The sequence below is a fragment of the Branchiostoma lanceolatum genome, chromosome 13 (genome assembly GCF_035083965.1).
Source record: "Branchiostoma lanceolatum isolate klBraLanc5 chromosome 13, klBraLanc5.hap2, whole genome shotgun sequence".
NCBI lineage: Eukaryota > Metazoa > Chordata > Leptocardii > Amphioxiformes > Branchiostomatidae > Branchiostoma > Branchiostoma lanceolatum.
Window position 1 is genome coordinate 617,726 of NC_089734.1, and position 21,155 is coordinate 638,880.

At 43.7% G+C, this 21,155-nt stretch overlaps 2 protein-coding genes across 19 annotated transcripts; one reads left to right on the top strand and one right to left on the bottom strand.

Annotated features, from left to right (window-relative positions):
* Positions 1 to 115: 115 nt before the first annotated feature.
* Positions 116 to 13,946, bottom strand: LOC136447604 (SWI/SNF-related matrix-associated actin-dependent regulator of chromatin subfamily D member 1-like). 17 transcript variants are annotated; one of them, XM_066446614.1, is made up of 14 exons: positions 13,835 to 13,946; positions 11,507 to 11,652; positions 9,442 to 9,481; positions 8,832 to 8,954; positions 8,457 to 8,522; positions 7,961 to 8,023; positions 7,388 to 7,510; positions 6,361 to 6,462; positions 5,116 to 5,310; positions 3,356 to 3,453; positions 2,644 to 2,779; positions 1,845 to 1,967; positions 1,292 to 1,393; positions 116 to 915 (listed from the first exon to the last, which is right to left on the bottom strand). In XM_066446614.1, exons 1-14 carry the CDS (start codon positions 13,880 to 13,882, stop codon positions 862 to 864), a joined length of 1,419 nt encoding a protein of 472 aa, XP_066302711.1. In that variant the 5' UTR covers positions 13,883 to 13,946; the 3' UTR covers positions 116 to 861. The 17 variants fall into 17 exon arrangements, with proteins under 17 accessions (XP_066302711.1, XP_066302726.1, XP_066302722.1 ...); XM_066446629.1 differs by having other exon boundaries at positions 5,116 to 5,277; positions 7,388 to 7,507; positions 11,561 to 11,652; positions 13,835 to 13,945; XM_066446625.1 differs by having other exon boundaries at positions 7,388 to 7,507; positions 11,561 to 11,652; positions 13,835 to 13,945.
* A 172-nt stretch (positions 13,947 to 14,118) lies between these two features.
* Positions 14,119 to 20,702, top strand: LOC136447606 (cyclin-dependent kinase 5). 2 transcript variants are annotated; one of them, XM_066446632.1, is made up of 11 exons: positions 14,119 to 14,242; positions 15,085 to 15,173; positions 15,368 to 15,435; positions 15,718 to 15,778; positions 16,201 to 16,257; positions 16,440 to 16,610; positions 16,892 to 16,988; positions 17,299 to 17,368; positions 17,707 to 17,767; positions 18,142 to 18,222; positions 19,090 to 20,702. In XM_066446632.1, exons 1-11 carry the CDS (start codon positions 14,206 to 14,208, stop codon positions 19,186 to 19,188), a joined length of 891 nt encoding a protein of 296 aa, XP_066302729.1. In that variant the 5' UTR covers positions 14,119 to 14,205; the 3' UTR covers positions 19,189 to 20,702. The 2 variants fall into 2 exon arrangements, with proteins under 2 accessions (XP_066302729.1, XP_066302728.1); XM_066446631.1 differs by lacking the exons at positions 17,707 to 17,767; positions 18,142 to 18,222; positions 19,090 to 20,702 and having other exon boundaries at positions 17,299 to 17,663.
* The last annotated feature ends 453 nt before the right edge of the window (positions 20,703 to 21,155 follow it).

The following is a 21,155-nucleotide window of genomic DNA, read 5'->3' on the forward strand; positions in this document are numbered from 1 at the left end:
AACAGCCAAACCAATAAACAAACAATTCTCACACTGTTCTTCCTCCCAAACACAGAATCAACACAACAAAGCAGTCATCAGTTGTAAGGTCATTTATGGACATCTGACACTGGCATAGCATGGGTGGTCTTTATTGTCCATAAAAACACTGGAATATGCATGACAGCGTATCTGGAATATAACACAATTATCCTTCATGGTTACGTTACAGTTGAGTACAAAAAATGTGAGGACAACAGTTTTATTGAGGATGACTTTTCAAGACAAGACTTTCTTCTGGTTCTGCTGTGATATCTGTGTATATTATATATGCGTGTGTTCATGGATGCCTTCTTTAGTAGACACCAGGGTTTTGCCCAGTGTCGAGTCCCTCCCCCCATCATCATCTGACAGACCCATACTCATCCCATGGTGTGATTCAACGTAATTAAATTTTAAACTTTCTTTCAAGTCAGACATGTCAATTTGGTCCGTCAAAAAGACAAAATGGCTATTACACCAAAAATATTTACTCAAGCAACAGGATAAAGTTTTGAAACAGTCAGACATTTCAGACAGCATCCGGTCACTGACGAAAGATACCGGATGCTGTCTGAAACGTCTGACTGTTACAAAATTGTATCCAGTTGCTTGAGTAACTGTTGTGGGCGTATCTTATAACCTGGATGTCTTTAAACCTTCATCAACGTAAAATGGCGATTTTTTGGTAGTCATTAGCAATAAGATGCCTTCAAGTATGATACGAAGATCTGGCAATAATGATGCTATGTTTGTCCAACAGACAGTGACGGCGCATTTCTAGGGTGTAACATTATAATGACATGAGCTGCTTGAAGTCTAAGTTAGCGGTGTGTTGCACATCTAAGTGTTCCTGACACTCAGGGCCTGCTCTAACTCAGCTCTCTTCTGCTGAACCTGTGGGAAAAGAAACAGGCTTTAACAGATATTCATGGAAAATAAGAATTTTCACAAAACTTCAGGAAAACAGGGGTCCCTTGGAAATCAGTTACGCAGTTGTCTGAAGAGACCACCCTAAAGATTCTTAAATAAATAAACAGAAAATTCTCTCAAAAAATTCTAGGGATACACCACATTTAAGCAAAACTCTACACACAACGGACCAATGTTTGTTTAACCTTAACTAAGGTAGCCGTTTTACACAAAATTTGTATTGTATATTGGGTGAGGCAGCAGGGAGAGGGTTAAAGATGGTCAGGTTGAATTTTATAACTAAAACAGTGAAAGCCAGTTGAAATACGGCACTGTTCCAAAGAGGAAAACCGTTCCTTACCTTCCCGTAGAAGTACCGACAGACGGCCTCCCCCGCCCAGGGTAGGTGGTAGAACTCAGCGTGGCGTTCTTCTTCTGGGCTGCCTACAACATCAGTCATTGTCTGTAACAACAAATAAACAAACAATTGAACAACATGTCAAACTCAGCATGTCTCTCCTCGTCAGGATACAACATCGGACATCATTTGAAAATACAACAAGAAACTAGTTGTATATCACACAACTGTGCAGCTGCCACATGCGAAAATAAAACCATCGTGAACATTTCAACATCTACAGTAACTGTCACACGGTGTAACACAGAGGTTCTGCACATGGACTGGTGAGTACAGTCTGCATTAGGAAATGGGAGAAGGTTTTGAAAATAGAAGAACAGTGGATGGTGTTTGACAGTAGATTTGAATTATTTGGTCCTTTTCCCAGGGCCTCTCAGAAAAGCAGTGCCTGGTCACTGAGAGAGACATCCTGTTGGTTTATTCATAAACAAATATACAAACCCTGGTAAAACAGAAATTAACAAAGAAAATGAATGAATAGAACTGGAGCTTGTACCTTGAGGTCCCTGCACTGGGACTCCAGCCACTGGTTGATGAAGCTCTGCGGCTCCTTGGCGAAACCCAGCATGAAATCCCGCTGGACCTTCAGCTGGTTTATCGTCTCCACCGTCTCGTGGATCTGGGGGGAAAACGATGTCAAACAAAATCAGATTCACAGTGGAAAAAACCCAGTCTGCAGCGTGAGCCCCCTGGACAGAGCTGCTTGGAAGTGCGGTGTGAAGACTGGCCGACTACTGCCAACCCCTGTGTCAGGGACCCCCACAGCAGTATAATCAAGTAATGGATACTGCTACTGCTTGATACGTTGATGAAGGTTAGACATCCAGGTAATAAGATACGCCAAAAATAGTTACTCAAGCAACTGGATAAGATTTTGAAACAGTCAGACGTTTCAGACAGTATCCACTGTCTTTCGTCAGTGACTAACGATAGGACTGAGAACACCAGGTTTTATACTACTACTCCTGTTCTATTGAGTACTGGACAGTTTTCAGATGATAAAGAGTAGGATTGCTACAGCTTTTTTTCTGGAGACGGGACCAAGGACGCTGCGCCCCCATGCCCTGACTATGCACCCCCTTACCCTTAGCAGATTTTCTCACAAGCACAAACTTCTGATTGACCAAAGATGCTTCTAGGTCACATGTGGCCACAGTGTCTGACAGTAATTCTGCCCTCAGGAAGCTGTAGAAATACCGCACTATCCCCTTGCTTGGTTACTCTGCTCCTTCCCAACCCCACCCCTTGCAATTGTGTCCTATAAAACCTCTGGGCTAGTCCAGTTGATACATTACCTTGTTATCGAGAGTTGCGATTTCCTGTTGACTGGCGGTGGATAGGAGGAAGGAGTTCATCTGAGTCTTCAGCGTGTCGTCAACTTCAACATCAATGTCATAGCAGGCCGTCTTCTTGTGCTCCGGACCGGAACAACTGGGGAACACAGAAATAGTTAAATCTGTTATTACTGTTCCAACATCCTGGTCTCTACGCATTTCTACAATGTCATAGCAGGCCGTCTTCTTGTGCTCCGGACCGTAGCAACTGTGGAGGGTGGAAACAACGGAAAACTCAAACTCAAACAGCCACCATCAGTTGATACAAATCTCAGAATTGAACTAGGAGCGTAAATTTGCCAACAGGAAAAAGTTTTATCCCTTGTCCTGCAGACCCCTATATATAGACTCCTGCACATTACAGAGCCTGTATGCGGGTCCTGTATATGTGAGGTTCGGGGGAATTTTTCAGCTGAACGCATCGCACCACAGCGAAACGCACCAAATGCGCAAGCAACTATGACACAGCAGCGCAGAAAAAGTGAAGGGAAAATGACCTGATTGAGAAATCAAAGTAATGAAATAAATTGCGTAAAACACGCCAACAGGATATAGGTTAAGTACTTTGAGTAAACTTGATGATGTAGTTAATGACTAGTTAATAAGTAAACCCACCTGATATGGTTAATGACTGGTTAATGGCTGTTAATGACTAGTTGATGAGTAAACCCACCTGATGATGTGGTTGATAACTATGGGATCAGGGGGCAGCAGTAGAGGGTGCAGCCGCTGGGGAATCTCCGAAAACTTCATCCGCTGACACTCAAATATCTGTAAGATGAAAGACAACACTGTCTTTAAACTACATAAATAAAATAACCGGTGTTCTACATAAGGTAAGGTGGTTAAGTAGCTAGTCACATGGAAGGCGGTTGGGTTAACCGCTCACCTTGCAGCTACCTGTCACACTCCTTCTCGTGTAAGGTTTAAAGGTTATGCGGTTCAGAACTTGTATGCTGGACAGAAAGGCGGCCGCGGTTTGTCTAACCAGTTCTGTACCTGCTGCAGATACCTGTCACAGTTAATGTACTCCCTCTCGTGAGCGTCCTGTAGTTTGTGGGTCTTGATGTACTTACTTACTTACTTATCCTCTTCATCCCTTGCGAAACATAAGGCCATGACTTTTGTCTTCCATCTGGGTCTGTTCTGTGCCAAGCTGTCAGCAGTTCTCCAGGACAGACCCATGGCCGCCAGGTCGTCTGACACTGTCCTCCTCCAGAGCGCTAATCTAATGGTTCTGTGGGTTACTGTAAGACGGTTTTGTTACATACCTGCTGCAGATACCTGTCACAGTTGATGTACTCCCTCTCGTGAGCGTCCTGTAGTTTGTGGGTCTTGATGTACTGCCAGAGCGCTAGTCTAACGGTTCTGTGGGTTACTGTAAGACGGTTTTGTTACATACCTGCTGCAGATACCTGTCACAGTTGATGTACTCCCTCTCGTGAGCGTCCTGTAGTTTGTGGGTCTTGATGTACTGCCAGAGCGCTAGTCTAACGGTTCTGTGGGTTACTGTAAGACGGTTTTGTTACATACCTGCTGCAGATACCTGTCACAGTTGATGTACTCCCTCTCGTGAGCGTCCTGTAGTTTGTGGGTCTTGATGTACTGCCAGAGCGCTAGTCTAACGGTTCTCGTGTGTTACTGTAAGAGGATTTTGTTACATACCTGCTGCAGATACCTGTCACAGTTGATGTACTCTCTCTCGTGTGCGTCCTGTAGTTTGTGGATCCTGATGTACTGCCAGAGCGCTAGTCTAACGGTTCTGGTGTGTTACTGTAAGACTACTACGGCTACATACCTGCTGCAGATACCTATCACAGTTGATGTACTCTCTCTCGTGTGCGTCCTGTAGTTTGTGTGTCTTGATGTACTGAGAGAGTGTGGCTCTTATGATAACTGGTTACGTATGTACTACGGCTACATACCTGCTGCAGATACCTGTCACAGTTGATGTACTCCCTCTCGTGTGCGTCCTGTAGCTTGTGGGTCTTGATGTACTGAGAGAGTGCGGCTCTTATGATAATTGGTTACGTATGTACTACGGCTACATACCTGCTGCAGATACCTATCACAGTTGATGTACTCTCTCTCGTGTGCGTCCTGTAGTTTGTGTGTCTTGATGTACTGAGAGAGTGTGGCTCTTATGATAACTGGTTACGTATGTACTACGGCTACATACCTGCTGCAGCTACCTGTCACAGTTGATGTACTCTCTCTCGTGTGCGTCCTGTAGTTTGTGGGTCTTGATGTACTGAGAGAGTGCGGCTCTTATGATAATTGGTTACGTATGTACTACGGCTACGTACCTGCTGAAGATACCTGTCACAGTTGATGTACTCTCTCTCGTGTGCGTCCTGTAGTTTGTGGGTCTTGATGTACTGAGAGAGTGCGGCTCTTATGATAATTGGTTACGTATGTACTACGGCTACGTACCTGCTGAAGATACCTGTCACAGTTGATGTACTCCCTCTCGTGAGCGTCCTGTAGTTTGTGGGTCTTGATGTACTGCCAGAGCGCGTTGATGACGACGGGGCGTGTCTGGGTGTGGATGCCGAGCAGTCGCGCCAGTCGCGGGTCCAGCTTGTACTGTGGCGGCTGTTGGAAGGAAGAGTGCTGAGACTTCTTTGTCTGGTGGTGAGATAGAGGTAAACATAAACAACAATAACCTCCGGCACGGAGGTAAACACAAGTAACAATAACCTCAGCCTTGGAGGTAAACAAGAGTTTTTGTCATGGCGACAGTAGGGTTCTGGCGTTTTTTTTTACTGGCATTTTTTTCAATTGCAGACAAGATGACTCTAATGTTCTAAAGGATTTCTCCAACTTTTCGTATTTCAAAGTACCGAAAGCCCTGAATAAAAACCCATCGCACTTATCAATGAGAGGAACTAGGAAAGATGCTTTAAAACTATCAGTCACTTGTACAGCTCATCATGTGATCTTAATAAGTGTAGACTGAAAGCCCCGAATAAAAACCCATCGCACTTATCAATGAGAGGAACTAGGAAAGATGCTTTAAAACTATCAGTCACTTGTACAGCTCATCCTGTGATCTTAATAAGTGTAGAATTAGCGTGTCAGGCCATGGGCCTGTTCATGGGTCATCACCCCGACCAATCCACCTCTTTGAAACTCAGATTCGAATCAGCCATGACCTGACAAATCCCTTCCTAGTTTGCCTTGACAACTAAATCTGGCAAAACAAATTTGCCAGTCGGAAAAGGGAAGGCGTCAGCTTTGAAATGATGTTTCCAGAATGACAATTCTGGCAGTTTTCATTTGATACAAGCCGACCTTTGAACAAAAATAGTTATTACAACTTATTATTTACATAAAACTTATTAAACTGGTAGCGTGCGTAGTCCAGTGGTTAGCGATCTTGCCTCTGGAACTAGAAGCCCCGGGTTCGATCCCGGCTGTGTCGCTCACCCGACATGCACGCTACCGTTAAAGATCGCAGTCCTTAGGACGGGACGTTCAGCCGTGGTCCACTGTTCATTGTGCTTGTCGAAAAGAGCTAGGGGAATTTCCCTATACAATGAACCTGTAAATACTGTACATAGCGTCTGTCTTCTTCTCTGTCACGACCAGTGGAAGATTAGCTCTTCAGTGAGCTAAAACTGAATCGAGATTACTTTCCTTTCCTTTTACATAAATAAAAACAAACGAGCTGCGTACCTGGTAGTCGAGCATGAGGAGGACAGTACAGCGCACGTCTCGGTCGCCGGGACGTTTCACCTGGAACCCGTCTGTCTCCTGTGTAGTCGATGTGCGGTGCCACTGGACAACAACAAATGTAAAACGTAATCTATGCATGAAATTTGCACTGTCGATCTCTAAGTCCCCCACCTTCTCTAGTTGGCTCCCTCCGAAACGGGGAAGCGTTCATGGTAGGGATCTAAGGTCAAAGGACAAATTCACACCTTTCAGCTGCAGAACTTCCAGATTTAAGAACACCACATTACCTTTTACCGTAGAGTTGTTGAATGAATTGTAGTTCTTGACTTAAGTGTATATATATAGTTTTTAAATATGTTGAGTTATGGTAAAACTTGTATGAGCAATTGAATGTTTTATCCCATACCCCAATTCAGCCGGGAAAGGCTGCAACGGTATGTGTATGCAACTGTTTGCAAATAAAACCAGTCATTATTAAAACCACTTAGTCCAACACTCCCTAACACTAGTGGTAAACTCACTATTCCCTCTGCAAAGCTGGCTATTATCTTGTGCTCTAGTCAAATTGTAGGCCACTTGGAGCTTTCTTTAAGAATTCTGCTGTCAGGATGTTCTTCATCAGCTTTTTAAAAATCTATGGACAGGTTTGCATTAATTTTCTTTTCCAGCTCCTTTGCAGATTAAAAGAATGCCAACTGGCAAGAAGCTCACTTTCCCCAATACTTGCAGCAAAAATTAAGTTAAAGATAGAGATTAAAACTCAACTCTGTGGTTATTTCATAAAACAAGTCAAGCACTCCATTGCAAGTTTCTAAGTCAAAGACAGATTTTGAGGCAAAAAGTAAGCCTTGATCACATTAAATCTTTATTTGTAAACGAGTCAAACGTAGGACTTAAATCATGCACCTGAACCTTCATATGATTGAAATCTCAAACCTCAATGAAAAGTGGCCAGCAGGCCAATTTGAGCTTTCGTGAATAAACAAAGAAACAAACAAACAAACAAACAGCACAGAAGCGCCCTCACCTCGACCAGGTGGTTGTCCGGCCCGTAGAGCTCCCGGTCCAGTTCAATGACGAGGCTCTTGAAGAATGACGAGAACTTGCGCTTGGTCTTGTGGGAGTCGTGCTTGGTGCTGGGCACACCCTGCTGATAATAAGGAGACTTTGTTAGCAAACCTCGTTAGTAATCAGCTGAACTTTAGCTTGTTAGTAGAGAGGAGGGACCTTCTTCTTTCTTTCTGCTTAGCCTCGTAAAAACGAGGTTACTAGCACTATGCGCATGTACACATGTTACTTACAAAACAAGTCACTGGTACAGATAATCATAGGGAAGATAAAGGTAAGGACACTGAGGAACGTAGACAACCGATTTCTAGTCCAATAGAATACAACGACTCCTACCCCAAGATGTTTGAATGAGATCCAAGTTTTATTCTAAACTGGGGAACAGGGGGACTGCGCCACTTTGTCTTACTCTGAACATGCATCCCCTTACCAAAACACTGCTGTTTGACTTGACAAGCTTGGCAACTATTTTATTTCTTAATTTTCTAATTTTATATTTTTTTTTATTTCTTATTTTTTTGTTGTCACTTACATCATCCAGTAGTCTGCCCTCCACACGCAGCTCCCAGGATGCAACATTCCCGTCGTCTTCCTGCTGAAGATAGCAAACAGGAAACTTGTTATCAGCAGGCAGTATGTAAAAGAACCCAACACACTTATCGAGAAGAGTGGGGGTGACCCGGTGTACTTGGCCAAAAGCACGAGCCATAGCGAAGCCCCATTGCGCTACAACTAGCTACTTGACAAAGCATCATGCTTCACCTCAATTAAGGATGCCTGCTTTACGTTTGTTACCCTATTACAGAATCATTATTTAACCTTCTCCCTGCTGCCTAACTGTAACTAACAGCTACTTCAGAGTGCCAAAGGTTAAAACACTTTTCATCAACTTACCAGTGAGTCACAGAACGAGATATTCAAACCAGAGCAAAATAAAAAGGAAGCTTCTGATTTAATTCTAAAGCCAGAGAGTGAAAATGAAGATGCTCGTGTAAAGCGCTACGGTTAGTCCGAGAGTGTGTACTCACCCCCTCTGCGTCTGGCTTGGCGGGGTAGAAGGTGTTGGACAGGAAAACTCGCAACTTCCGCTTTTGCTGCAGGACAAAATAGATGGAATATATGTCAAGTCTGAGCATTACCAGTCCACACAAGGCAGCACTGACCACACCTCTCACTTCTCACACATTTGCAAATGACAAAGGGGATGAACATGCAAGTTACAAGTGACTACGTTCTGATTTCACATTCTTCCAGTCAAAAAATTGTACTTTTGTGTTCTTCAAACGATTCAAAGAAAAACATAAGGAAAAAAAAATCTCTTGTACAGTATATCGTTAATTTTGTGTTCTTCCTCTAAAAACTGTGAATAAAAACTTTAGCTGTAGTTTAGAACCATTTCCCACCTTCATGGGCCTCTTGAGTGCCTCCTGGATGTCCAGTCTCTTCCTCATGATGGTGGAGTCCAACTTACGCTCGAACGCCAGCAGGTCCATGTACGCCTGCGACTCCGGGACAAGGTCACGCACCTGGGGCAGAGGGCAAAAGGTCATGAACCTGAGAACAAAGGTCACGAACCCAAGTAGGGGTGACCCGGTGTACTTGGCCAAAAGCGTGAGCCATAGCGAAGCCCCAATGCGCTACAACTAGCTACTTGACAAAGCATCATGCTTCACCTCAATTAAGGATGCATGCTTTACGGGCTACAAACCCGGAGACAAATGATATAAGGCCATACACATGGGGGCAAAGGTCATTAGGTCATAAAACCTAGGGGCAAGATTACAAATATGGGGGCAAAGGTCATGAACCTTAACATCATAAGGTCGTGAATTCAAGTGGAAAGGTCACAAACCTGGGGACAAGGGTCATGAACCCAAGGGACAAAGGTCAACAACAGAGACTCAGGCACAAGTTCACGAACCATAGTGGCATCGCATTACAAGTCCATTGCAGCTCATATTGATACTGTATCAAGCTTACGGAACACACAAAGTTTAACAGAGCTCTACCCACCCTCTGTGGGAGGATCCTGTCTGCGACTTTCTTCTTCTTCCTGTGAACAGCAAAAATCACAAACTCAAACACAGGACAAACTGTTCAGGCTTGTTGTCATGTATTATTCCACACATTCAATCATTATGCTGAACATACAAAACACACCAAGTACCAAGTACCAAACTACTGACGTTTGATTTCATAACAATGGTAAGTGTGTAAGAAATATCCAGTCTCTTTTATATACATAATATTTGTGCTCTTTCTTCATCATATACAAATTCCTACATCATCATCATCCTACATCAACTAAAGATTAAGTCTGAAACACATAAGGAAGAATCTAAACTTCCAGCAACATTACCAAAGATCTGCTTCATAAATAATGTTATTTTATCTTACCTGGTGTTTGAAGACAACAGGCATCATTTTAACACAACAAAGGACGACTAACTGCAGTAAAAGCATGAAATGCAGACTGGTGAGAAGCAAGCAGGCAGCAGGTCAGGTTGGACACGGACACCTACGGAATGGTACGGGGGCCTAAAACACAGGTTGCCAATTGGGGTTAAAGTGCATGACCTTTTGTGAATGAATGACTGACCAGACAGGGAACATGTTTGGGGGTGTGGCTGTCTTTCCTCTCACAGGTCCTGGTTAGAGGGCTGGAAATGCTGCATGGCTGCATAATTATGCACTTTTCTCCACTCAAAATTGGAACAGACAGAAAGACAGACAGACACACACACAGACACATGCTCCCGAAAACATAACAAGGATGTAACAGACACCGTACAAGCAGACAACAGGGTTAGGAAACCACAGGATGGATGAAATGAGACCATTTGGGATGTTGGATGTGGGAATCACTGCCTGGGCAACCTGGCTGTTTCCCAGGTTGTACACTGGACAACCCTGTCTGTTTCCCAGGTTACTGTGCAACCTCGCTGTTTCCCAGGTTACTGTGTGCAACCTAGCTGTTTCCCAGGTTAATGTGCAACCTCGCTGTTTCCCAGGTTACTGTGTGCAACCTCGCTGTTTCCCAGGTTACTGTGTACAACCTAGCTGTTTCCCAGGTTACAGTGCAACCTCGCTGTTTCCCAGGCTACTGTGTGCAACCTAGCTGTTTCCCAGGTTACTGTGTGCAACCTGGCTGTTTCCCAGGTTACTGTGTGCAACCTAGCTGTTTCCCAGGTTACTGTGCAACCTCGCTGTTTCCCAGGTTACTGTGCAACCTGGCTGTTTCCCAGGTTACTGTGTGCAACCTGGCTGTTTCCCAGGTTGTACACTGGACAACCCTGTCTTTTTCCCAGGTTACTGTGCAACCTCGCTGTTTCCCAGGTTACTGTGCAACCTCGCTGTTTCCCAGGTTACTGTGCAACCTTGCTGTTTCCCAGGTTACTGTGTGCAACCTAGCTGTTTCCCAGGTTACGGTGTGCAACCTAGCTGTTTCCCAGGTTACTGTGCAACCTCGCTGTTTCCCAGGTTACTGTGTGCAACCTCGCTGTTTCCCAGGTTACTTTGTGCAACCTAGCTGTTTCCCAGGTTACTGTGTGCAACCTAGCTGTTTCCCAGGTTACTTGCAACCTCGCTGTTTCCCAGGTTACGGTGCAACCTCGCTGTTTCCCAGCCTACTAAGTGTGCAACCTCGCTGTTTCCCAGGCTACTAAGTGTGCAACCTCGCTGTTTCCCAGGCTACTAAGTGTGCAACCTAGCTATTTTCCCAGGTTGCCCAGCATGTAACCCTGTCTGTGTGGACCTGTGAGACTGGGACAGCACACATGTGACGCGTTGGGTTAGGGCAGGGCACGAGGCTCACATGGGCGGGGGAGGGCAGAGTCACTCCACTACAATTTCCCCACCCAAATCCGAACATTACAATTTCCCCACCCGACCTCTGCTTGGAGACCATCTACTGCTATGATTCCCTCTGCATTGATATAAAATCCAAACATATAAATACAAAAGTCGTTTGAAAGCTACGCAGGCGTGAGTGACTCTGCCCTGGTCACATCGAGGTTATAGGTGTCGGGTTACGGGCGTCGGGTTACGGGTGTCGGGTTACGGGTGTCCGGTTCCTCACCCTCGCTGGGACTGCTGCGCCGCTTGCTGCTGCTTAGAGCGAGAATCGGCCTGCCTCTTAGAGCGCGACGACTCCCCGCCCCCAACCGGCCGCATCTGGCCTCCGTACGGGTGCATCCGCTGAGGCATCTGCTGCATCCCAGGGTGCTGTAAACAAACAAACAAACATGTCAACAAACAACATCCGCTGAGGCATCTGCTGCATCCCAGGGTGCTGTAAACAAACAAACAAACATGTAAACAAACAAACAACATTCGCTGAGGCATCTGCTGCATCCCAGGGTGCTGTAAACAAGCAAACAAACATGTCAACAAACAAACAACATTCGCTGAGGCATCTGCTGCATCCCAGGGTGCTGTAAACAAACAAACATGTCAACAAACAACATCCGCTGAGGCATCTGCTGCATCCCAGGGTGCTGTAAACAAACAAACAAACATGTAAACAAACAAACAACATTCGCTGAGGCATCTGCTGCATCCCAGGGTGCTGTAAACAAGCAAACAAACATGTCAACAAACAAACAACATTCGCTGAGGCATCTGCTGCATCCCAGGGTGCTGTAAACAAACAAACAAACATGTCAACAAACAAACAACATTCGCTGAGGCATCTGCTGCATCCCAGGGTGCTGTAAACAAACAAACAAACATGTAAACAAACAAACAACATTCGCTGAGGCATCTGCTGCATCCCAGGGTGCTGTAAACAAGCAAACAAACATGTCAACAAACAAACAACATTTGCTGAGGCATCTGCTGCATCCCAGGGTGCTGTAAACAAACAAACAAACATGTCAACATGTAAACATCCGCTGAGGCATCTGCTGCATCCCAGGGTGCTGTAAACAAACAAACAAACAAACATGTCAACAAACAAACAACATTCGCTGAGTCTTCACTTGAAAGTTCATCTGTGTTGGTAGAAATCATTCTGCATCAAAGTTAAACTACAATTTCCAACACAATAATTTGGACTTATCGACTGATCAACCCCAGTCCTTATCAAGAAACTGTCTCTGTGACGTCACGATATGCAGATAAAATACGTGACTTGGTGAGCAGTGGGTCATACATTGCAGACAGTCTACTGATCCACTGCTCACCGAATCACATGTCCAATCTCAGGGGTTTTTCTAGAAAAACTGAACCAGAGGGAGCACACTGAGGCGTGGGAGTAAATTCTATATATTTATGGAAGAATCGATCGCCGAGGGAAGGCTGTATGCTGAGGATTAAGCTAAAATCTGAATTCGACAAGGGGGCGCTGGGCTAAAACAAGAGGGTGCAGCGCCCCTCTTTCCCGATTTAGATGAACCCCTGCTATCTGCATAATTATAATGTTAAGTCACAGAGACAGTGGATTGCTCATTCCTTGATAAGGACTGGAGTTGATCAGTTGAAAATTTGGGTACGTCTAAATCTTTGTGTTGGAAATTGCAGTTTAACTTTGATACAGAACAACATCCACTGAGACATCTACTGCATCCCAAGGGGATTAGAGCCCATCTAACGCTACATGCACATGTATGCAAATTACACAAATGTACTACATGTAGCTGAATACTAGTAACAGACCAAGAGTGTTACGGGCAGAGTGAGATGCTGACGGTTACTGTTACCTTGATACTCTTATGACATGATACATACCACATTATAAGCCACACTTTAGAATAAATCAAAACACATACAGGACAAGGCAGACAGACCAACATCCCACCAAGATATCCTACCTAACAAGGAACAAAAATTATGCCTCAACTTTCTGAGCCTGGATACCAGACTGTTTCCAGGGCCTACACAGCACAACAATTCCTCAGCTCGTGGGCCAACATGCCAGCACGGAAATTCTACAACAGGCCCCCTTGTGTTAGACCTTGAGAATCCCCCATACGATAGATATCATAGATATCGGGGGTCTGGCATCCACACTAGAGCCGGTCCGGCACTCATAATTTCTAATGTTCCCTACACAAAGGTACCTCCACTATACCTGCAATCACGCATGCCCAGTAACTTACCGTACAAATCAGGCAAATTGGGAGGTTTGTTTGCCACGAAATCACAACCATACAGACAAATCTAACCTCAGGAAGAGACTTACGTACCCCTCCTAACCTTTGGCGCCTCTACATAACTTACGGGGCGCAAAATTATCATAATTTAAGAATCGCAAATGTCGTCCGTGGGGAGGGGGGCGCAGAACAACAACGCGCTGTTGTGATGCCGACTTCGAGATCAACAAAAACAACAACTTTTATAAATTTCTCCCCCCTCCACCCTTTCTCAAGTTGCACTAGGAGATGAGCTATTGTTGTGCGGGACTTACAGGGTATCCAGAAGCGGGGAAGGCTCGCTGCATGCCCGCTTGTTGCATTCTCTGCAACACCAAATCGGAAATCTTTCGCCGCGTCTCGGAAGGACGAACAAAGGAGCTGGCGGTTGCACCACTTCCACTGCCTGAGATTATTTCTGAATTTAAAAGGCATAATATTCCTACAAAATACAGCAAATATATGTTTTAAGTCACAATGATAATGTTTTTACTTGTCGAATCAAGATTTTGCGTACATGAAATAAGAAATCTATAAGACTGCCTCTATTTTGTCATGAATATTAGGCACTAAATAAAGATGAGTATAGTCCTTCCCATGACGTCATTACCCTGGCCGGCGTGTTGTTGCAGTGACATCTTCAAATATGCAGAAATATGAGAAACTGGAGAAAATCGGAGAAGGTAAGAATTCAACTTTTACCTGTTTGTTCTCCAGGGAGAGGTGGTGGAGTTCTGTAAGAGTGGTGTGGTTATTTGTGAGGTACTATGGCGTACTGTGCTGCGAATGGGATGTTAGGCTCACTTGGAAGAGACACACTCACAGCCTTTTGTCAGGCCAGGAGATTTTGACGTTTCATGAAGGTCTGTATGGTTTTGTGTGGAAACAAATATAGACACAGATTCAGCGGTGTAAGGTGAAGGGAGCACAGCTAGCTTGAGCATTCATATCGCTTTCTTTATCTTTCTTCATTCTCAAGGTGTTTTTCACATCTTCAACAACCTTTGTTGACATTCATCAGAATCCTGGTACTTTTGATAGCATACTCCTTGCATACAACAAGGACGTTCTGTCTTTAAGCAACAAAAAGAAGATCAGACCTCAGACATTACAGGCACACAGAGCCAGTGCTTTGGCCTGAGTAAAATATACACATATTAAAGTCAGAGGTCCTGGTTTCAAATCCCTGACAGTGACATGCCCATTTGAAACATGTGCCCTTGGGAAAGGCACTGTCCTCACTTCCCTCAGGTGAAAATGGGTACCTCGTTTCACCTAGGGACGTCCCTCGGATAGGATGTTAAATGGATGTCCCGTGTTTGAGGAGAGCCACACCTCGCGCACGTTTAAGATTCCACCACATGTATAGAAAAGAGTACTAGGTGTCCTGCAATCCCGATGTGAGTGGATCAAATAAATCAGGACATGCAGCATGTTCTGTTCAGTACAAACCTGGTGTGTTGGGGTGATTTAACAGCTATTTAATACAAACAAACGAGTAACAACTCTGCCCCCCTCCCCCCAGGCACGTACGGCACAGTGTTCAAGGCCAAGAACAAGGAGACCCACGAGATCGTCGCGCTGAAGAGGGTCCGCCTGGACGACGACGATGAGGTAATGAGCAGCACTCTCATCCCATATTCCTGTCAATCAAATATCTGAAGTATTGTTTTTGTTGTCCTGTCAGTCCAACCTGTAAAGAGTCTGCAGTCATGTGACTATGATGTGGTTTAAACATCCTGCATACTGGTGATCATGATAATTTATATGTGAGTAATTTTTCACTCCCCTTCCCCTGTCCCTTCCAGGGAGTTCCGAGTTCTGCGCTGAGGGAGATCTGTCTACTTAAGGAGCTCAAACACAAGAACATCGTCAGGTGACTTGGGTCTTCTTTCTCCCCAAATTCTGTCAAGTGTGGATGTGATGAGATATGATCGTATCTGTTCCGATGTAAAGGTAAAGATGACAGAGGTGTGTTCTTAACTAAATTTTTTTACTCACAACCAGCTCATGATCACTTACCAAGGTAATTATATATGGTGGACCGTCTGTCACCTTCCTCAGGGCGATCAAACTGACAGGTTCTACTTCCCACTGCAGCTCTAGGTCTAAGATGTTGTTCATGGAATGTTCTAACCTGTCTCCCCTTCCTCCCCAGACTTCACGATGTGCTTCACAGTGAGAAGAAGCTGACCTTGGTGTTCGAGTATTGTGACCAGGTAATCAATCAATAACCTTAAGTTAGACTGGATATGCCCTTCAGTGAATTTTACTTTCAATACTGTATGAAAACAATTTGCATGTGTGTATGTGTGTGTGTGTGTGTGTGTGCATGTGTGAGTGTGTGCATGCATGTGAGTGTGTGTATGTGTGCATGCCTTTGTGTTTAAGTGTGTGTGTGTGTGTGTGTGTGTGTGTGTGTGTGTGCGTGCATCATTTTTAGCCATAGAAAAGAAGAATAGTGAGTAAATGATTGAGAATTGAAATGATCATGGGTTTTCTTCTACATTTATAACAAAATTTTTGAGAAACTTTGCATCCAATGGCTCCAACCTTTGAACAACTAAGACAAAACATAAGTACAAATTCGACCAGATCCATGAACCCACCAGTGATGCCGCACCACATCTTGTTTCCACAGGACCTGAAGAAGTATTTTGACAGCTGCAGCGGAGACATCGACCCAGAAACAGTCAAGGTACCGCACATGTCAACTTGTGTAGTATCACACATTTCAGTTTCGTGAAATTTGATGTAGAAATAATACTCAAGGCAACTTGCAGACGAGTAAACAGTTCAAGTTGTGAATGTTACGTTGTTGTTTATGTACCTGGTGTTTTGTTACATACCTAACATGTGAATGTTGCATTGTTGTTGCAGTCGTTTATGTACCAGTTGTTGCGAGGCCTGGCGTTTTGCCACAGCCACAACGTCCTCCACCGCGACCTGAAGCCGCAGAATCTGCTCATCAACAAGAACGGGGAGTTGAAACTCGCCGACTTCGGACTGGCTCGAGCCTTCGGCATTCCGGTCAGATGTTACTCTGCTGAGGTGAGACAAGACTTTTTTGTTTCTGTTGTCAGTTTAACTTAAAAGTCTTTTGTTAAGCTGTAAAAACTTACCTTTGCCCTTTATCCTCTGTCCCCTATGAGTCATGAGTTTTGAGATGATGACCACAACCTGTGTCCTTTGACCTCCCATTTGCAGACCATGACCTCTGCCTTATGACCTCTATCTTTGCTGATCACGACTATTGACCCCATGACCTTTACCCTATGACATATACCTCTGTCGATCATGACCTTTGATCCCATAACCTCTGCCCCCTGCAGGTGGTGACCCTGTGGTACCGCCCTCCCGATGTGCTGTTCGGGGCCAAGCTGTACTCCACCTCCATAGACATGTGGTCCGCTGGCTGTATATTCGCTGGTAGGAGGTCTTCTTTTGTCACAGTTTTGTCACAGCATTATGTTGCCATCGATGTGGTGTTGTGTTAGGGCTTTTGGACTTGGGTTCAAATCCCCCGACATGTAACCGATATTGTGCCCTTGGGAAAGGCAGTTAACACGACTCTCCTGTAAAATGGGTACCTGACACGAGGAGGTAAAAGGTGATGGAAGGGGAGGGTTGGTTGTTTACCATGCCTTAAACACAGTGTATAACAACCCACTGCCCCTATGGCCTCAAAAAGACTATGGGACTACCTTTACCGACCTTGTTTACCATGTTTCCCCCCCAGAACTGGCCAACGCCGGCAGACCGCTGTTCCCAGGAAATGATGTCGACGATCAGCTCAAGAGGATATTCAGATATCCTTCTGTTGTCATTAGTTATTACCTTTGCCAAGAAGGTTATGTTTTTGGTTGTGTGTATGTCGTGTGTGTGTGCGTGCATGTTTGTGTGCGTGAGTCTGTATGTGTATGTGCATGTTTGTGTGTTTCTACTGTTACATCAGGCCATGCAGATCTGAAGTTCTTATTTTGTAGAGTTGAGCATGTAATGTTTTATATTTCGTCAAGAGGTTTAAAAAAACTCTATTTCAAGGAGGTATGAGGTCCTCCATTTCTTGTTTTGTTTATTTTTGGCACAACCTGATATGTTTCCAGTGTGTTCCTTTCCCCATTATTGTGCCTTAACTCCGGCGCACATTGCTGGGGACTCCGACAGAAGACACCTGGCCGGGCATGTCCAGACTGCCTGATTATAAGGTTCGGCTTACTGTCTACTGTAAATTCATTTATCTTCCTGCGATCTTAATATTGCAGTAGAAGGGTAGAGAATTTTTCATCATGTTTTAAGTTTGCGGTTTAATGAATTCTGTAGTAAATTTCTGTTGGAAAGAAAGTGTCACGAATTTGCGGTGGAGAGGGCACAGAGAAAATGAAACTACCACAAACATTTTAAGCTTTACATTACAGTATTCACGATCGTTGCTTTTGCTCATCTGGACAGATCAGAGTTTTCTAACTGTCCTAGTCCTAGTAAAAAGGCTATTTTCTGCCCTATAGATGACATCTAAAGTGATAGGAGGAGTAAAACTTAACTGTCGTGTCAAACAATATGCGTGTTTATGTTCTTGCAGCCGTTTCCGATATACCAAGTCACAACGTCGTTAGCTGTGGTCGTTCCGAAGCTGTGTCCGAAGGGCAGGGACTTGTTACAGGTGAGGCCGCGCAAACTTTCAACAACCGGGAAAGGTCAAAGTTGGGGTTGCAACTGATTTTCATGTGTACTTTTCTTATCATATTCAGGTGTTTGATTGAGGAATTGAATACAGAAGAAGTAAAGAAAGGTTGTTACTGATGTTGTGATTTTTTTCAACCCATATCCTGTAATTCATTCATTTCAATTGTGTCATACATGTAGTTGTTGTGTTCTTCACCTATATCCAGTAACTGTACTATGAATGTCCTCTCATAACTGTCCTGAAACCGTGCTATAAATGTACCATAACCGTGCTATAACCGTTCTATAACTGTACCATAACCATGCTATAACTGTGCTATAACTGTACCATAACCGTGCTATAACCGTGCTATAACTGTACCATAACCATGCTATAACCGTGCTATAACAGTACCATAACCGTGCTATAACCGTGCTATAACTGTACCATAACCGTGCTATAACCTTGCTATAACTGTACCATAACCATGCTATAACCGTGCTATAACAGTACCATAACCGTGCTATAACCGTGCTATAACTGTCCCATAACCGTGCTATAACTGTCCCATAACCATGCTATAACTGTACCATATCCTTGCTATAACTGTCCCATAACCATGCTATAACCGTGCTATAACTGTACCATAACTGTGCTATAACTGTACCATAACCATGCTATAACTGTACCATATCCTTGCTATAACTGTCCCATAACCATGCTATAACCGTGCTATAACTGTACCATAACTGTGCTATAACTGTACCATAACCATGCTATAACTGTGCTATAACTGTACCATAACCATGCTATAACTGTGCTATAACTGTACCATAACCGTGCCGTTCTTGTCCTATTTTCCAGCGGCTGCTCGTGTGTAACCCAGCCCACCGCCTCTCGGCTGACGAGGGGTTAAACCACCCGTACTTCAACGACCTCAGCTCGGCCGTCAGAACAGGGTAACCATGGAGACCACAGAGATGCTGCGACGATCAAAATTGTGTACTTTCATGTTGCTATGGTAACACCAATCTCATTAGCTGTTTTTTCTTGCAAAATTTTATTCTGCGAGTTGGAAAGAAATGTTGACCTGTCAGAAAAGTTTACTGTGTTGGCATCATGCTAGTCTTAGCAGCTGTAACTTCTTAACAAAAACTACCATTTTTTTTTACTGTCTTTTTGCACAAACTTTTTTGTGTCTTAAGACCCCACTTTGCTGAGTTAGCAGCTATTGCATGGAAAGTTTTTATTGTATTTATTGAAAATTCAATAAGCGACTAATGAGATTGGTGGGGCCCATTATAGACATTCCTGTTTACTACTCACCTGTCAGCAGTGATTGACATGTGTCACCTGTCAGTGATGATTGATGCGTGGTCAGTTGTCATGAAGCTGGCATGTTTGGTAATTTTGTTTGTAAAACTGAGTAGTGACGAACCAATCCTGTTATTCCGTTAAACACTTGACACTTGAGATCTGCCGTGTGTCTTTCCAGAGTTAAAGGGTGCTCTTTTCAAAACACCACATCATTGGAAAGTGCACCCCTCCCACACACACACACTGTATATCACAGTACCTGCATTTCTATAATAATGTATATAGTTATGGAGATATGTCTGACTTTAGGGATAGTTCACAGTTTCCAATGTTTCAGTGTCTTTCCCAACCTGAAGACACTGGTGTTGGTGGTACATATGAAACTAGTAAGAGTGTTCCTATTGGATAAATAACTACAACACCCTGCCTGTACAACCTTTACTGTGAAATGGTAGCAGGATGAAATGTCAAACTAAATATCTTCTTGTAAAGAGACAATTCTGTGGAACCAGAGGAACCTTTGAATCGAAAGTTTAGAGATAGGCCAGCAAGAAACAGAATTTCAATTTTCTACTTTGTTTATTTTTTACATTATTGGCCTGGTGTTGATTTCTTTCAATGCCATTTTGATTGAATTTGATACGTTTTGACGCTCTCAAAGGTGAAGGAAATATACTTTACTTTTCTATTTCTTCCTCTTTTGCTCCCTCTGTCTTCACTGTCATTCTTGTTCTTTTCTCATTCTTCTCTTACTTCCGTCCTTCCCCCTACTTCTTTAAACTACTCACCTGAACTGGTGCAATACTAGTAACAGGAATATTGAATGTTAGATCCAGTGAACTAGAACAAAAACTGTTTTGTTACAGTCTACGGTAGAGACTGTTTGTTAGAGAAAAAGAAACATGGAATGTAAAAATCTGTCTCATTTTAGATAGAGAAGGGTAGAGAAAATGAATAAAACATATGAATAAAAAATGAGTAACGTTACTTATTTTCTAGAAATATACTCTTTGATTGTGATATTTGCCATGGCAATACCACCTTTTTATGCTCGAAATGTCATAAAAAATGTTGTTTGTTGTTTTCTTGATAATTTCTCATGCCTAACAGTCATCAACTTACCACTAGTCTCCTATAGTAAATAAAAACAACAACCACCATGCTTTTGTATTTCTTGGAATCATCAGTTTTTCCAAATAAGTCCTTGCTGTCCTTAGTCTGTCCTAGTTAGCTTGTACTTAGTCTTCAGTTAGTGCCTCATTCCCTCACAAAAACTGAAGCTACACAGTCAAAAATGTGGGCCCAAGTTACGTAATGTTGAATGTTAACCTCCATCAACATTAATCTGCCGGGTTACTTAAATCCGCCACTTTGAAAAACAGTTTTGAGAGATCTGTAGTGCAGCACCCCACAGTTTAGACATGCAGTGGTGCATTATACGTGTACTGGTGGACGTTGGGTTGGACAGACGTTTTCAGGGTGGCGAAATTATGTACCCTGGTGGAATTATGTTCGTAGATATTACAAGTTTAGTTTCCTTTTCTTTCCATAGCTAGTTCTGTTTCAATGGTCTCGGGACAAAACAGCCTGTTTGGGAATGGAATCAATCCTGA

Bases quoted from the DNA above. Each gene is read 5' to 3' on its own strand.
- LOC136447604 (XM_066446613.1), bottom strand. From the start codon at position 13,577: ATGGTTGTGATTTCGTGGCAAACAAACCTCCCAATTTGCCTGATTTGT. The intron at 6,463-7,387 runs GTGAGGGCGCTT...GTTGTTGTCCAG, and splicing joins CGGACAACCACCTGGTCGAG to TGGCACCGCACATCGACTAC. The intron at 1,394-1,844 runs GTACAAGCTCCA...TTGTTGTTACAG, and splicing joins CCCAGTGCAGGGACCTCAAG to ACAATGACTGATGTTGTAGG.
- LOC136447606 (XM_066446631.1), top strand. From the start codon at position 14,206: ATGCAGAAATATGAGAAACTGGAGAAAATCGGAGAAG. The intron at 14,243-15,084 runs GTAAGAATTCAA...CCCTCCCCCCAG, and splicing joins ACTGGAGAAAATCGGAGAAG to GCACGTACGGCACAGTGTTC. The intron at 16,611-16,891 runs GTGAGACAAGAC...TGCCCCCTGCAG, and splicing joins TCAGATGTTACTCTGCTGAG to GTGGTGACCCTGTGGTACCG.